Below are 16,773 nucleotides of genomic sequence, written 5' to 3' on the forward strand. Positions count from 1 at the left end.
GCTTCGTCCACGGCCTCACCACCCTCACCGGGAAGAATTTCTTCCTGATGTCTCACCTAAATCTGCCCTCTTCCAGTTTAAAGCCCTTGCCCCTTGTCCTGTCACTCCAGGCCCTTGTCAAAAGTCCCCCCCCAGCTTTCTTGTCGGCCCCTTTAGGTACTGGAGGGCTGCTCTGAGGTCTGCCCGGAGCCTTCTCTTCTCCAGGCTGAACAACCCCAACTCTCTCAGCCTGTCCTCACAGCAGAGGTGCTCCAGCCCTCGCATCATCTCCGTGGCCTCCTCTGGGCTCACTCCAACAGGTCCACGTCCTTCTTGTGTTGGGACCCCCAGAGCTGGACGCAATACTGAAATTTAGATGCCTGCAGCACTCTCAGGGGCCTCTAAATCTCAGCGTCCCAGGGCAGAGGTGAAATCATCTTGTTCATGAAGATGTCGATACCGCTGGGGCTGTTGTCAGTGTTTCATATATCTGTGTATTGTGGTCGGGGTGCAAGGATGCTACAGGCTCTTGTTTATCCACTAGTTCATCACAAGGTGCTACACTGGGCGAAGTGAATAGGCTGGAGCAAAGTGGAGATGTTATTAAAAAAACACCGATCAGACAGGCACAGAAAGTGAGGAAGAGGAGAGCCCGCGGCATGTCTTAGTGCTGCTGCTGGAGGGTGTTTCAGTTCACAGCTGAGCCGCCTTGCTTTGGTTTTCTAAACGTCTCCCAGCTGCCTGTAAGGACTTCAGGAAAAGGCTGATCTGCATATTTTCAATACTCCTTCTGACAAACCTTATTTAAATAGTTTTATGTAGTCTAATTTCTTCTTTATTTCCATGCATTTTTCTGTGGGACATTTGTATGTGGTGCAAGGTGCTCACCAAGGCTTTGGTAATAAAATACTCGACTCTATAACATCTCAAATTGCTGAAGGCTGTTAGTGCAGTTGTTTTTAACATGAGCCAGCAAAGAAAGATGAATGTTTTCCTTGGTCAGATATGAACTGTCAGGCTTTGATGTGTTGATGTGTTCAGAGAACTGTCTTTTGTAAACTGGGGGAAGATAAGGCTTAAATGTGAAATATGAAGATACACACATAAAGACCTTTGAGGTATTTAGGGAAAAGTTAGTCACTTAAATGATTTGGAGTTTGTCTTCCTAGTAAAATAGAGAGCAAACCCATCCTGTGGGTACTGTGTGTCTGTGGTGGTACTACCATCTTTGTAAATAGGGTCCGATTCGGTGCCTACGAGTCAATGCCTGGGCACGAGTGGAAGGGGCTTTGGTTTCCCCTCCTCCCTGCCGTGACTCGATGAGCAAGTTATGTTCAGCATTTCTGTACTGACAGACTTGGAAGCTTTGCTCAGCCTCGCAAGTTCAGGGTCTCAGGGTCGTTCCAGCTCTTACGTTAACAAAAAATCTCCCTAAAGAGGAGTTTGAGGAGCTAGTGCGAATTGTCTGACATTTGAAAACAGGACAGCACTCTGATGTGTGAGTCCATTCTTGATCTTATATGTCCATCAAGATGCAGAAAATTCCCATTGTTCTGTTTCTTATATTGGAAGAGTTAGATCAAAGCAGTAAAAAAAAAAGGAATATTCGTGGTCTCCTGTTTGACTAACAGTTTCTGTTATCATTTGGCCTCTGAGTGTTATATCACACAATAATCTATTTTAAATATTTTAGTTTAAAGTTTCACTTTTGACTGTGTCATTTTCTTCTCGAATTTCAGTATTCCCAGGAGAAATCATGGATGAAAAGCTGTCTTACAAAGAATTTCTTGATCGAAATGACTCCTGGACGATGGACGACAGAGACCTGTGCTTTGAATCACAGCCCGTATTCAAACCCATGGAGATGGCGGGTATGACTGTATTACTCTTAAATCTGTTCCTCTGTCAGTTGTGTAACATCATAGAGTCCTAGCCTCTATCCCTAAGGGTGGTTTCGTTCTCTTGCCTTGTACTCACGCCTATGTTCTTTAGGATGTGTTGCTCTGTAACACCTTGACACCAGAGTTAACTTAGCACACCGAGCCCCTGACTTGCCCTAGGGCGCAGTCTAAGCTGGTCACAAACGGAGTTGCTAGTCCAGGCTATTAGAGCACCCAGAGTGTGGGCGAGCAGATTTCCCCTGACTTGGCTCACATGGTGACAGCAGTTTTTGGTTAACTCCCACAGTTTAACCGCTCTCGGGTACCAGGGCTTTCAGTGCAAACCTTGCCAAAATTGTTGACGGCCGAAAGGCAGTCTTCTCTGCCTCTCCGAAATGCCAGTTCCAGCTGTCACGTAGCTGCATCTGCAATGCAGGTTGGGCTGTTCCAGAGGCAGCCTGTGTAGCTACCGACTCTCGTGAAAATTAGATGAACCTTTTATAACTTGCCCCTGCAAAAAGATACCCTTTCATCCAACAACTTTCACCCAGTTTTCTCTCATTTTTGAGAAAGCTTATGGGAAATTACTCCCTAGCTCTTGGAGGGTATGAGAAACATATGTGCTGCCCAGATTATAACAGGCAATAAACCTTCGAAAGATACTGGCTGAAACAGGATGAAACTTCTTTTATATGTTTTTGAGTACTGTGGGCCTGCTTACTAAATTATTTTCTTGCTATCTGAATCTCATATTTACTTTCTGTGAAGAAATTATAAGTTGTTACAACGGTAAGAAACGATTCATGGAACAACTGGAACAGAAGAGCCACTAGTTTCTAAAACACAGTTGTTGGTTTTTTCCCTCTCATTACTTTGTTAAATGAAAGAATGGGATGTTGATGTAGTTACGCTCAATAGCCAGATGGCAAACTTGCTCATACCTACATAATGATGCTTACATACCTAGCCCATCACCCAGTATTCTTTTGACCTGAATAATGTGAATCTGTGGGTTATCTATTGCACGAAACCACATTTCCTTCAGTTCCATCTCCTTGGATTATCTTGCGCATCTGTACACGTGTAAGGTAGCACGTATACTCCAGTATGGAAGTGTTCCTCCGTACTGCGCTTCCTGGTAGTGTGTAAACAAGAGATGCTGCGTAGAGGTTAGTCTGTTCCCATAACTGAGCAGAGGGATCAGAGAGCATAAACAAGCTTTAAGGACTTGTCAGCAGAAGGAGAAAAACGTGAACAGCAGACTCATAAAAGTCTACGAGTTTATGAAATACTTTTATACACACTCCTTGGAAAACAGTAGGATAATTTCCCTCCCAAGGAGAGAATCCTCTGTTCAGTGGTGTAACAGGTCTCCCGACCGGCATTGCTGTAATTCCCTGTTCCTTGGTGAGAAATATGGGAAATGCCAGCTCTGCAACTTCTGCGAGCAGCTGAAAGGGTGCGTTTGAGTCTGCTCTGGACTTTGCTGTTCTATGTTACAAACACTGCGTTGAGATCTGGCAGTGGGACCCAACCAAAGTAACAGTTATGAGCAAAAACGTACGTATATGTTTTACAAGACTTCTTTGAAAAATGTTACTGTAGTGTAGAATGATTAAAACTCAAACATTATCTAATTTCTTGTAAGCTTTGAAAGTGCTGCAAGGCCCTTAATGACAAGAGTATCGTGATTTATTACTGTAACTACAGATAAATATCTAAACGTGAAGAGCTCCTATTCAAATGATCTACCGTAATATGCTTTTATTAGTCCACAGTTATTGGCAAACTGGAACTGTGTCTCTGAACAGCAGAGGATATGAGTGTCTGTGGAAGTGAGCTGGAAGAAACTTCTGTAAAGGTTTTGTCCATCTTGCCTCCAAGCTGTCTTGAAATAGTACTGTCAGATTCTTAACATTTGTCTGGACTCATAATATTCTAAACAAGCGGCAAATTTTGAGCAAGTAGAGAGTTACTTTGAGGGTTCATTTAATGCAAGAACTGATAATTTCCTGAAGTGGCCATATCCCATTCATACAGTTCATCCTTACTCACTTGCCTTTCAGTTTTCAGCTGCAATGTGTTTTGCTGGAAGCGTCGCCTTGTCACCAGCAGAGCAGCATCACTTACCAGTCACAGAAGTCCTAAAACTTGGGTAGGGCACAGGCCCGCTTTGACTCTGTGGGGGATCTGTGGAGGTGGGAAACAAAAGTTCAGCTGTAGCTCCTTCCACTTCTCCCCTTTCTCCCTCTGGAGTGGAGACAGGGCTTAATCTAGGTTGCCCATTTTTGCCATGTCATCTAACTGCTGGACAAAGAGGGGAGATCATCAGCATCTCCTTTAGTTTTTAAACTGGTTTCAGTCATGATGTTTTTTTGTGGGTTTGGGGTTTTTGGGGGAGTTGTTTTTTGTTTTTTTTTAATTGGAAAAAAGGCAGTTATTTACTCTTGGTAATACTGTTGTAAACAGCCTGAAATTAAAATTTTCTACGGTTTACTCTGAAGTAAGACATTATCTTGGCATCTCAAATAGTCTGATAGATTCATAAAAGAATTCACATAGCTCACCTGATCCTGGAGCACCATGGGCACATGGACATTTGAAGTTTGGCTGTCATCCCCGCGGATAGCACGCCCGACATAAAAATGAATAACAGCCTTCAGCTGAATCTCTTCGAGTTGTGCTTAACTGGAAGAAATCTGTGCAGTGTCTGAAAATCGGGGTGTGACGGCCATTTTGGGAACAGAGAGTTCTTCAGCTCCTGGGTAATGCAACGTGTGAGGTGGTCGTGAGAAATATCACTTGTCTGCAAGAGGCTACTTGAGCCGAAACCTCTCGTGGCTCAGCTGTGCCTGTCTGGAGAGGGATGCAATGTACAGCTGGCACAAGCCAGCAAGATGTGTTAGGAGTCCTTGATCATAAAACACATCCAGGGATTTGTAAACTATCGAATAATTTGTTTGAGAGGAATGCCACCTTTCCTTCCCCTTGCAGTGTCTTGCCCTTGGCTGCGTTCTGGTACAGTGCCTAACTCATGGAAGGGTCATCTTTTCTTCGTTTTATTCTGTCAGTGAGGTCATCTGTCCACTCTCTGACTCATGGCGTTTCAGTTAAGTAATCCGTTTTATAAAACCCAGCATGGTGGTTCTCCCTGTCCTGTCTGGGTTTGAACGCCCGTGTGTTCATACTTGAGGGGAAAGGAGATGTGTGCGCACAAAAAATAAAACTTGCAGAAAAGGCATTTTCTCTTGCTGAATCCTCAGCTGCTGGAGTTCCATCTTTAAGTGGACAGATCAATGTCATCTGCAAAAACACGGACCGAAAGCAGAACAAAGCTAACGCATGTTAGACCAACCAAAGCTGACACAAATGGCTTGCAAATGTAGACTAAAGATCCTGACAGCCTCACCAATGCATCTGGTCTGGAACTAAGGGCGAAGGCTGCTCATCTGCCTGGGGACACTGGGAAACGTGTTCTTTTCCTCTCTGGCTTGTAACTTGGTTAAAATACTGGCCCATCAGTTAGTTTATACTGGCCTACTGTTTTGAGGGAGGAGAGCACGTAGCTTGCACAGGCTTTCTTTGGCCTGCTGTCGTAGAACCCTAGAACGGTTTGGGTTGGAAGGGACCTTAAAGCCCACCTCGTTCCAGCCCCCCTGCCACGGGCAGGGACACCTCCCACCAGACCAGGTTGCTCCCAGCCCCATCCAACCTGACCTTCAACACTTCCAGGGATGGGGCAGCCACAGCTTCTCTGGGCAACCTCTGCCACGGCCTCACCACCCTCATCGGGAAGAATTCCTTCCTAATCTCTCATCTAAATCTGCCCTCTTCCAGTTTAAAGCCCTTGCCCCTTGTCCTGTCACTCCAGGCCCTTGTCAAAAGTCCCTCCCCACCTTTCTTGTCGGCCCCTTTAGGTACGGGAGGGCTGCTCTGAGGTCTGCCCAGAGCCTTCTCTTCTCCAGGCTGAACAACCCCAACTCTCTCAGCCTGTCCTCACAGCAGAGGTGCTCCAGCCCTCGCATCATCTCCGTGGCCTCCTCTGGACTCGCTCCAACAGGTCCCTGTCCTTCCTGTGCTGAGGACCCCAGAGCTGAAGGCACTAGTTAATTGTCAAGTTAACTGATCCAGAGCTCAACCATTGTTCCTGACTCAGGTTAGCTGTATGTGTCCATCAGATCAGAAACACATGCTTCCTCCATGAGAGAAGGAGACAGGTTCTCCATGCAACAACTCGTAATCTAAACTTTTATCAGTGTTCCCTAGGAAGCAGTCTGAGCAACTGTGTTTTACTGCTGGGCAGAAATCCTCATTATGAAAGTGTTTGCCACTGGTAAATAAACTTGAAAGCAGTTTTCCCTTGGAAGTCCAGTGGTGGTGTCAGGTGCATCTTCATCTTGTTTTTTAAATAATCTTACTCTGTACCGTGTCTTCCCCCTGTGTGGTGACACTGGCCTTGTTCTTGTCTCCTGCCAGACCCCTTCAGCATGCACAGAGGGGAGAATCTGCCTGATTTATCGTTTCCTACTGACATGAAGAATGTGCCGCTGTTCACGGACCATGTTGATGCTTCCAGAGACATCCATGGTGAGTTCCTCCTCGGTGTTTGCCCCTGATGGTCAGGTTTTGGTGTTTTCTCTGTTGACTTTCAAGTACTGAAAATTACTAAGCTGATAAGTTCAGAGACTATATAATCACTTCTTTTCTTTTTTTGTGCCTCTAGCCATTCCAATAGCTACTTCGAGGAAAGGTTTTTTTTGAAGTGTGTGTAGACAGAAGGAAATAGGACAACTAGACAAGTTGAGTTAAAGCAGGCATTACTGATGGCTCTTGTCTTCATGGCTAGAAACCAAATAGGCGTGAACTGTTTCCACAAAGTGGTCTTCAGTTTTTGGACTGTTGGAGTTCAAGTGGTAATTAACAAGGATTCATGGGAGCAGAAAGCAAAAGGGAAGTAATTTGACTGTGTTTACTGTCTTATACCTTGTTAAAAAGTTATACATAAATACATAATTTACAATGCAGTTTGTAAAGGTGAGCTAACTGAGAGAGCTGCTTTACAAACTTTATCTAAACTGCTTGTGAGCAGAACAGACTAGTTTATTTTCCAAGTGTTGTAGAGACTTTAAATTTTGGAGGGGAGTCATTAGGGCTAGCATGGTGATTAACAAGTGGCCTTTTATTTCATTAGCACCACATGGACCCATGATGGTACCTGAACAACCTTTCTTGGGGCCCTTGTATTCTCCTGCAGAGGCTCTGGACCCATCAGCCTTCATTGGCCTGGATTCAACTGCAGAATTTCTGCAAGACAGAGCAGGTAAGAAACAGATGTTTTGCCATTACTGTCTGTCTTGCTAGCTGGGTTTGAAGGCTATGCACCTGGTTTCTAGCTTTTACAGGTTTACTGGTCCTCAAGAATCTTGGTGAGGGAGTCGATACTTTCTAATCTTGACTAATTTTATGTATCCTGTTGGCGTTGACAGTTCTTGGTTCAGTGTGAATGTTCTTATCTTAGGAGATCACAGAATGGTTGAGGTTGGAAGGGACCTGTCGAGGTCATCTTGTCCAACCCCGCTGCTCAAGCAGGGCCACCTAGAGCCTCTTGCCCAGAAGAATTGAGGAAAAAACCTGCTGTCTTTGGTCCTGGCATCAGTGCTGGTTATAACTCTTCTCTGGTGCAAGCTTTCACTAGCAATAATCACAGAAGAACTGTGATGTTCTGATACCCTTCTTAAGGGGAACTGAAAAGTTACCTGAGAATGAACTTGCGAAACAGCAAAGTCAATACCTTCAACTGAAAAAATAAAGCGATGCTGGTGTCATTGGCAGGACTAAATGTGTTTGTTTTCTGTAGCGCCTGAAGAACATTGGATGGGAGCTCAGCATGACGTGAAGGGACCAGATGCCTCTTTCTTTGTTGAGCCACCAGGTAAAAACAGTTTTGACTTGATCTGCAGGAACTGTCTAGAGAGAGTTTCTGAACAGCAGAAGCAGAGCTTCTCTCCCTGTCAGCCTTTTCCAGAAACACAGCGCTGTGATGGAGTGAAGTGGGATCTGACCAAGAAAAACAGTTTCTGGTTCTCAGATCGATTTAGAATAGAAATGCACGTTTTGGAGAGATGTTACCGAACACACATTTTGTGGTTTAGTGCTGTAAGGGGTGGGGAGAACCCTGCATTTATACAGACTGTTTACTTCTAATTTAGGGTAACAAATTTAATATATGCAGTTCCAAGCCCGACCGTCAGTAGATATTAGCAGCATGCCCTTTTGGGGGCATATTGTGTAGCAGGGCTCTAACTCGCTGAAAGCATGGCCTTTTCATGGGTTTTGGGGAATTAAGTTAGCAGATGTAGATGTGTGCAAAAAAATACGTTCAGCAGCAAGCTGTGTGGATTCCAGACTGTGTCTCCATTCTGTGCATCTCCATTACGGTGAAGATACCCTAATTTCCAGTTGGGATGCGTATTCAAGCATTACTTGACACTAAAATAAATAGGTTGAATAAAATTTACTCTTGAAAAGAAACTCTAAAACTGGAACTTTACTGCTGTGAGGGATTCTAGTCTTCGTACACACTGAGAGTCAAGTCTGCTGACTTGAGTGATAAGTCAGAGCACTCGTGTTTACTGCTTCTAAGGGTCGGTGCAGCTGAGGGCACCAAGAAACATAATTTTGGCTCATGCATAATCAATAGAATTTTAAACTAAATTCTAATTGCAAACCTGTGTATTCTGTCCAATTATCTTTAGACTCTGATTACAGTTAAATCTTTGAAGCTCCTTTGGGACATAATTCCATTGCGGTTGCATGTATATTACAATATTTGATTCATAATGGGGTGAAGCTCCTTTGGGACATAGTTCCATTGCGGTTGCGTGTATATTACAATATTTGATTCATAATGGGATCTTTATTGCCAATTTTGGTGAACAAGCTAAGAAGAGAGTAGTTTAACACTGGTCCTAGGTAGAAAGTATTTCTGGAGCTGGTGGCTCTGCCTAGAGCTCAGGGTAGAACTGGGAGGCTTTGTAACTGAATGTTCCTCAACTTTGTCACAGCGGTCGCTTCTCTCAAGATACAAGTGTTTTCCTAGGTATTGCAGAAATTAATTTTCTGAAAATTGACAATAAAAACTAATTCTGTTTTGGCCTGATCCTACCGGGGTGCTGAAGTGGGACAGCTTACTCAGCAGGGTTGCTGCTGCAGGCGGCACCTTGAGAGGGTGATTCACATCCTGGCAACTCCAGAAGAGAAAGCTGTTTGCTAAGATCTTTCTGAGTGCTTAATCAAACTTTGTTTTGTGTGCCCAGTGCCCCCCACAGTGACTGAAGCAATAAACCCAAATTTGCCGGAAAGCCCTGTGGCAGTGGCTCCTGGTTTTGTTCCTCCTGCAGTAACAGCATCCCCAGGAGAGGCTGAAGCTACTGATGGACCAAAAGTTGTGGCATCAGGTAAAGTTGCTCCAGTCTAAAGATCGGTGCTGGGTTTAGGCCCTTCATGAACAAGCTGTAATGGTGGAAAGACATGGGATTGCCTCTTCTGAAGGTGTTAACAAATTCCATTGTGTCTAAAGATTTATGATACCTGAATTGTGTTGGTGAGAAATAGCAAGTCTATGAGACTTTTCAACTCTTGTGTCACAGGCCTGTAACTGGTTTAATAATTCTTTACTTTCTCAAAATTTTAGCTCCAGAAAAACATCAGGGTGTGTTAAGAATGCGGTTATACCATGAGTCTGATGCTGTGTATAAATACCTGACAGACTCTGTTTTAAAGAGTCTTTAAACCAGACAGTTTTTAAGGTATTTATACATAGCATCAGACTCATGGTACATTTTACACCAGTCTTTGTCCAGTTTCTTTGTGCTTTATTCCAGTACTTTCCATGATTCACAAGGCAGCATCCATACCGCTTTTAATATCTATCTCTTTACTGTCTTATTCTTCTGTAAAATTACAATCTTTAGATTTTTTTTTTTTTTGGAGAGGATCATGATATCACCTCCAAAAAAAAAGAAGTCAAAACTAAATGAGAGCTAGTGCATAATGGATCTTTTTGGTTTGGTTCACTAGAGTATTGGTTTTATCTAAATGGATCCTGAAGTGCTATTTTAAAAGGGACTTTTTCCATTTTTCTAATTTCTTTCCTTTTTCAGTTTTGGTATCTAATTTAAGTTTTAATATCTTTTCCATTGTCTGGGGAGGATATTTTTAGATGTGACTCAAACAATCAGTAGAAATTTTTATTTTTTTAACGTCTACTCAGCAATATATCTGAGATGTTCAGGTCACTGTGCTGCATTACACGGGCTATGGGTAGTGCTTGGAGCTGTTGAAATTAAAGCTGCAGAAGAGAAGCCTAGTGCTTGTGCCTTTTGATAATTTGTAAAAACTTGCCTCTAGACAGCTGAAATGTTAAACTAAAACTGACTGAAAAAACTCCTTTAAGGGGTTTTTATGAAAATGCTAACGTAAGTGCAGAGGTTTGATTGTACTGTGAACTGACAAATGTTATTTTGAAACTAACAGCTCAGTGTTTAGTAGACATTATGTAAAAAATGAACGAGGCCAAGTTGGGCATGAAAGAATAAAGGGCAGTTGGTGATTCACTGGTTGGCAGTATCTTCTGCGTCAAGAGTGCCAGTGCTCAAGTTGCAGCACCATACCACCCGTGAACAGCATAACCAGTATTTAAAGTGAAGTGCATCTGGCTGTGGAATGTTTGAGGACTTTTTCCGCTGTTGGAATACACAGCTGGGCTCAGAAAGGTGACACCAAAAGTTTCTGTGTCTTGCTATATAGGAAAACCCCCTCATTGTGATTCCTGTATATATTCTGTTGGAATGTGTTGCTCGCAGTGGATCCAGCAGCTCTGGGCTCTTGCCAGCTATGTAGCATCAGGTAGTTTTTAAACAGAAACAGCGCGTCTTTTGGCTGATGTATGTTAGGAGCAGGCGGATGTCTAACACTGTAGTCAAGGATACAAAACAAGGCACATGAGGCTGTAGTAGGAAAAGCACTTGGGTGCGTTGAGGAGCATCATAAAGACTAGTACAACTACCGTAAGGGGGGGAAGTAATGTGGTGCTGAAAGACAAGAAGAAAGACAGGGTGCGAAAGCCCCGTCTTCTCTAGTCGTAAAACCACACTGTCAGGTTTTTACTTTCTTTTTTTTTTTTTTTTTTTTTTCCTCATTGACCTCTGTGCTTGATGTTTCTGTAGCAGATGCAGTATGTGTTCCTGCCTCGGATGTCATGTCTGCTTCTGCAGAAAAAGCTGGGTCCATCCTTGCAGGAGACACCAAGCCTCCTCAAGCTCTGGATGCTGGATTTGCACCTACAGCAGAAGCCAGCCCTCTTCAGGCTCTGGATGTTGGGTTTGCTCCTGCACCAGAAGACAAGCCTCCTAATGCTGTCAATGATGCATCCACTCCAGCAGCAGATGTGGGCTTCACTCCAGCAGCAGATGCTATGTCCCATTATGCTACGGATTTGGAGTTTGCCCCAGCAGAAGATGCAGGTTTTGCCCCAGCAGCAGATGTGGAATCTCACCATGCTATGGATTTGGCATTTGCCCCAGCAGCAGATGTGGAATCTCACCATGCTATGGATTTTGAGTTTGCCCCAGCAGCAGATGTGGAATCTCACCATGCTATGGAGTCTGAGTTTGCCCCAGCAGCAGATGTGGAATCTCACCATGCTATGGAGTCTGAGTTTGCCCCAGCAGCAGATGTGGAATCTCACCATGCTATGGAGTCTGAGTTTGCCCCAGCTGCAGATAGTAAATCTCACCATGCTATGGAGTCTGAGTTTGCCCCAGCAGCAGATGCAGAGTTTGCCCCTGCAGCAGAAGTCAACCATGTTCATGCCATGGATTCTGGATTTGCTCCTGTAGCAGAAGCCAAGCCTCTTCCTGCCATGGATTCTGGGTTTGCCTCTGCAGAAGCTAAGTCTATCTCCGCAGCTGACACCAAGATTGCTGCATCTGAAGAGTTGATGACATCTGAGTCTTCTCTTGAGCAAGACAAGTCACCCTTTGACAAGGCTCCTGCAGGTGAGCGTGTATGCCTGAAAGCTTCAGTCAGGCTTGAAATAGCATGGCAAGTGGTGTGAGAAGGCCGCTGGAAGTTGGCACAGCACTAGCAGCAACACCCGCGGTAGCACACACTGATGGCTACACAGATGCACAGTTGTCTGAAGAGTGCCAAATAAAAAGCATATTTTTTTTTAGTAGTTAAGATTATGATATTCCTTGCACAAAACATCTTAAGTAGAGCTCAGTTCTGTTGTCAAGATACAGACAGAGGAAGTGCTTCACGAAAATTTTTCACTTATAAAACTAGAATATCTTAATGTGTTTGGGTTTTTTTGAGACTTGGCATTCTTACCAATGTTTTTTAGGACAGCCTTAGACTTTTTAGTTCGTCCCTGTTAGTACTTACTTTTGTATCACTATCATCCTCAGCTTATACTGAAATCTCCACAGATCCTGTGGGATACAGTGTTTTCTTATCTTGAAAACCGTTTCTGAATAGACTGATAGGCTTTGTTGATAATTTTGTGACATTTCCTTGGGATGACTATAGGCGTCAAAGTGGTGAGGCAGGCATTGACTTTTTAGTTCATCCCTGTTAGTACTTACTTTTGTATCACTATCATCCTCAGCTTATACTGAAATCTCCACAGATCCTGTGGGATACAGTGTTTTCTTATCTTGAAAACCGTTTCTGAATAGACTGATAGGCTTTGTTGATAATTTTGTGACATTTCCTTGGGATGACTATAGGCGTCAAAGTGGTGAGGCAGGCATTTTCGTTTTTTCCCTGTGATGGACAACAGATTTGCTGTGCTGCATAGATTTCTCAAAGGACACTATCCTTTCGGAGAGAAAATTACTTTCAAAATATAGCAGATGGTACTGGGCAGAGGCAGTATATGTGGATTGATTGCAGGAGGAGTTGAAGTGAGAGATTTTCTTTCTTACCTTCTAGTAGTCTTTAGTTTAACGATAGGAATCAATTTTAAATGAGAGAAGTTTTAACAAAAACAACCCTGGTAGAATGTAATAACCAAGAGGCATAGGTGGGTGCGTGAAAGAGTAAATACCAGACAATGCAGGAAGGATATGCTTTAGCAGAACACTTAGGCTTTCAGGAGGGGAGAGCTGGTAGAGAGTGATCCCAAAAAGCAGGTTGCCACTGTTTTGAAAGTGAGGAAGACCTTTAGTTTCTTGTGGAAGGTAAGAATTAGGTGAGGAAGTGGTTTTTATCTTGCTTAATCTGATCTAAATTAAAAAATAATAAGAATTTTTATTCTTTACATTGCATTTGTAGAAGCAACTGCAAATGTGGAACAGGAATCGAAAGTCCCAGAAGCTTGTGTTGATCTTTTAGAGCAGGCTAAAGACAGCAGACCACCTCCCAGCCACCATGAGGAGCATCTTCCAGAAGAGACGAACCATCTTTCCGAACCAGCGGGTGAGAAATGCAAACCACATGATAAAACTGGAGCCAACACTTTGCTATCAGCTAATTCTGCACCCCCCCTCCCCCAAGTTCTTCCTCACAGGCACTGTTCTCCAGTCCTTATCAAGGAAAAAGCAAGAAAGGTTTAATTTCAAGAAGGTTATTAGTGTGTGCTGACATGGGGACTGTTATAAACAGATGGTAGTCTTAACATTTGAAATTACCATCATATAACTTGTCTTTGTCTTCCTCATCCATAGTTGTTGTACCAATGTCTGTCATAATTTTTATTTCTATTTAAAATTTAAATAAAATTAATTACATATTGAACTGTTCTCCAATGTAATTATGTCTTACAAATTAAAACCTGTTATAGTTATGTGTAGCTAGGAATCTTGTAGTGTCTGCATGAATATATTCTAAGGTATATATGAATGCTAGATGATTAGCATTAGCTAGGGACTCTAGACTGATAATGGAGTATATTCTGGATTTGGATTCCCGTGGGAAGCTAGTATAGTCTGAATTTGGTTGATTACAAAGAGGGGGGGAAAAAAAAACCCAAGCCCTCACCCTGTGCTTAAGCCCCAAGACAGTCTTTGCTTCGTGTTTTACCCCCACCTTGGCATGTCTGCCAAAACACAGAGTTGCTGCTTAAGATGGGATTGCGAGGAGATAATACGTAGTAGACTACCGTATCTTATAAACTTCATTCCTATTAAAACCAAAATAAAACCTATACCCTTTCCAAGGGCTTGCTTTTGAACTGCAGGTTGCCTGTATTCATAAGAACTGAAGCATTCTGTTCCTGTTTTTCATCTTTCAGTTTCAGTAGAAGCAAAAGAAGCCGTTGCACTAGAAAATAAAGACCTGCTTCCAGAAAAATCTGTTACTAGTGTGGATGTTACTGTTACAGAGAAGCAAAAGGAGGAAGCTGAACACAACCATGTCCAACATGCAGAACCTCAGCAAGAAAAAACCCTGCAAGAGCCCACAGGTAGAATATAAATAATAATTCAATTTTAGAATGGAAATATTCTCTGTGAACTCTTCACCTTTTCCTGCTGGCTGTGTTGCCACTTGAGCAAGCAGAAATCTTTTTTGCACTAAGCAGCTGCGTGGTTCTCTGCATTCATCGGTGATTCTGCTTGCACTTTACCTCTAATCCCTGCCCTCTTTAAATACTCTTTTCCCCTCCATGTTCACTGGACTAAAAGCCCAAATATGGGTGCTACTAGTATTTTATCACTGGGACTGGCTTCCATCTTTTCTGCTGTAGAATTTGGAAGCTCACCATCTTTTTGCCATTACCACTAGCTTTTTATTTGGGTATTAAAAAGGATCATTAATTCTTATTACAATATTCCTAGTGAAGACCTCTTTCCAAATTGACTTTTGTAATTACCAAAGGAAAATGTAATTTTTTTCCTGCTCCACTAACCCAGCCTCTCCGATGAGCTGTTATTGCTTACGCTTGTGACCGGAGGCTGATTTGTGGGCCAGGGCTAACTGACAAATGACTGATGCTCTCTTTAAAATCGGTGGCTTGTAGCTAAGGAAACCTAGCGCTGCCTATAATGGAGTACAGCAAATGACTTCTGTTACAGAGGTTCTGCCGTCCACTGCTTCCACCCTGGGTGCTGTGGGAAACTTAGCTCTTTTGCTCCCCCTTCCTCATTATGCCCCTTCTCTCTTCCCTAGTCTCATCTTTCCACAAAACTGCTATTTTCACATTTTGGAAGGATGCCAGCTAGAGATATATAAAAAGTGTATCTGTTACCTCGTCTTGCTAAGATGAAATGGATCCTTAATGCGTTTTTAAAAAGCGATAGCATGTCCTTACAAGAACTGTTGCTTTTTGGTGGGGTAAGAGCATGTATCAGGAATTCTGTCATTTTAAATAGCATTGATGTATTTCTTGGTAGTAGGTTTTGCGTGTAAATATCTCTCCCAGCCCTACTGAGGTGGCTTTAGAATTAGTGTGGTATCAGTGCTGGAAAGTTCTGCATATATGACCATATGGACTGTTTTAGATGGCTAAAATTACATATACAGTATATTTATTTCTTTAATAAAGCAAGTAGTCACTTTGATGTTTGAGCAGGCTTCCTGTATTCCAGGTCTACCTACTGCACAAATAAGGCAAGCTAACAAATCAAGTGAACGCAGGTTTGGCAGAGCAAAACCTGCACCAATGCCCATTACAGATGTACCAGAGGAGCGTCTAATAGGCCTTCCACAACAGAAGAGTACTGACCCAAAAGTAGACCCCTGTTCTGTAGGGGAACTTGGATGTGTTGCTGGAACATCCCCTCGCACTAGGGTTTCACATAAAAAGGCAACTGAGCAGCCATCCAGTGTGCCGTCGGAGTTTGTGGAGAGCTGCAGAGGTCTACCAAGGGAGAGCTGGGATTTGGAAGGTTCTCTGGGCATTGTGAAGAAAAAGAAAAAGAAACCAAAACAAAAGAGAAACCAGCTGCCAAGAACAATGGAGTTCTGGGATGAAAATGTAACAACAGTCTCAAGAGCTCCTAGAAATTCTCCATTTGCTGTTGAATTGCAAAAACCAGATGTCTCTCCTGTAATGCCTGCTGAAGCTCGCAAAAAGCAGTCAGTTGCCTCAGGAAGCAGAGCTTCAGATATGCCAAAGGATGCTAAAATAATAACTGGAAGTCATATCCTGGATGAGCAAAATGCCTTCTCAGTGCCAGCACCAGGACAGCAGGCCCAACACCCCAGCGTGCCATTAGAATCTGTGTTGAATGCAAAAACTGAGGATGTCATGAAAACAGAAGAAACGAGAGATGACAGTTTGATGTTGCAATCTAAAGGCAAAAGAAAGGAGGTTCCTTTGGAGCAGGTAGGCAAGACCAAGGTGGGGGAATCTGTTACAGCAAAGGGGCCAACCAAGCCCACGGAAAGAGATTTTCTGGATAAAAACGAGAAGAGGGAGTATAAGGAGACAGAACGTGCTGACCTGACGGCGTCTCTTTCAGAAGTGATCGATCTAAGCAAAGTAGAAACTCCTTTACAGACCAAACCTTCAGAATTGCTCCTTTCTGATAAAGATAAGGAGGCTAAATGCACATCTCCCAGGCGTGAAGCGTTCAGTGATGCTGTCCATCATGAGCTTCAGACTTCCAGTGGGTCACTGGAAGCAGCAGCAAAGAAAAGAGGTAGCTGTGAAAAAAGCAAAGGGATTGAAAATGGGTCCTTCCAACAGCCTGCGGCACTGTTGGACAAGCCTCCTAACAAATCCAAGGCAGCTGATGAAACTAAAATAGTGTCCTCTGATACGTGCATGGCCATTGACTTTAGTACTTCAGAGGGGATATTGAAGACCCCAACAGATACTACTAAAATGCCTGTTTCACCGTTAGTTTTCCCAAAACCTGAGGAAGTTACTGCTTTGCAAAACAGAAAGGCTGATGGTTTTTCAGAGCAG

At 43.2% G+C, this 16,773-nt stretch overlaps 1 protein-coding gene across 1 annotated transcript in view; it reads left to right on the forward strand.

The window, feature by feature from the left end:
- The window catches only part of LOC104160045 (microtubule-associated protein 4-like), a 62,211-nt gene that overhangs the window by 42,308 nt on the left and 3,130 nt on the right, over positions 1-16,773 (forward strand). Inside the window, exons 3-12 of the mRNA XM_009698098.1 lie at positions 1,719-1,850; positions 6,336-6,446; positions 7,051-7,179; positions 7,717-7,791; positions 9,176-9,316; positions 11,087-11,477; positions 11,694-11,917; positions 13,197-13,340; positions 14,155-14,325; positions 15,449-16,471. Of these exons, the coding sequence (XP_009696400.1) occupies positions 1,719-1,850; positions 6,336-6,446; positions 7,051-7,179; positions 7,717-7,791; positions 9,176-9,316; positions 11,087-11,477; positions 11,694-11,917; positions 13,197-13,340; positions 14,155-14,325; positions 15,449-16,471 (2,541 nt within the window). The remainder of the gene's footprint in view (positions 1-1,718; positions 1,851-6,335; positions 6,447-7,050; positions 7,180-7,716; positions 7,792-9,175; positions 9,317-11,086; positions 11,478-11,693; positions 11,918-13,196; positions 13,341-14,154; positions 14,326-15,448; positions 16,472-16,773) is intronic.

This window comes from Cariama cristata, unplaced genomic scaffold, assembly GCF_000690535.1.
Source record: "Cariama cristata isolate BGI_N322 unplaced genomic scaffold, ASM69053v1 scaffold3954, whole genome shotgun sequence".
NCBI lineage: Eukaryota > Metazoa > Chordata > Aves > Cariamiformes > Cariamidae > Cariama > Cariama cristata.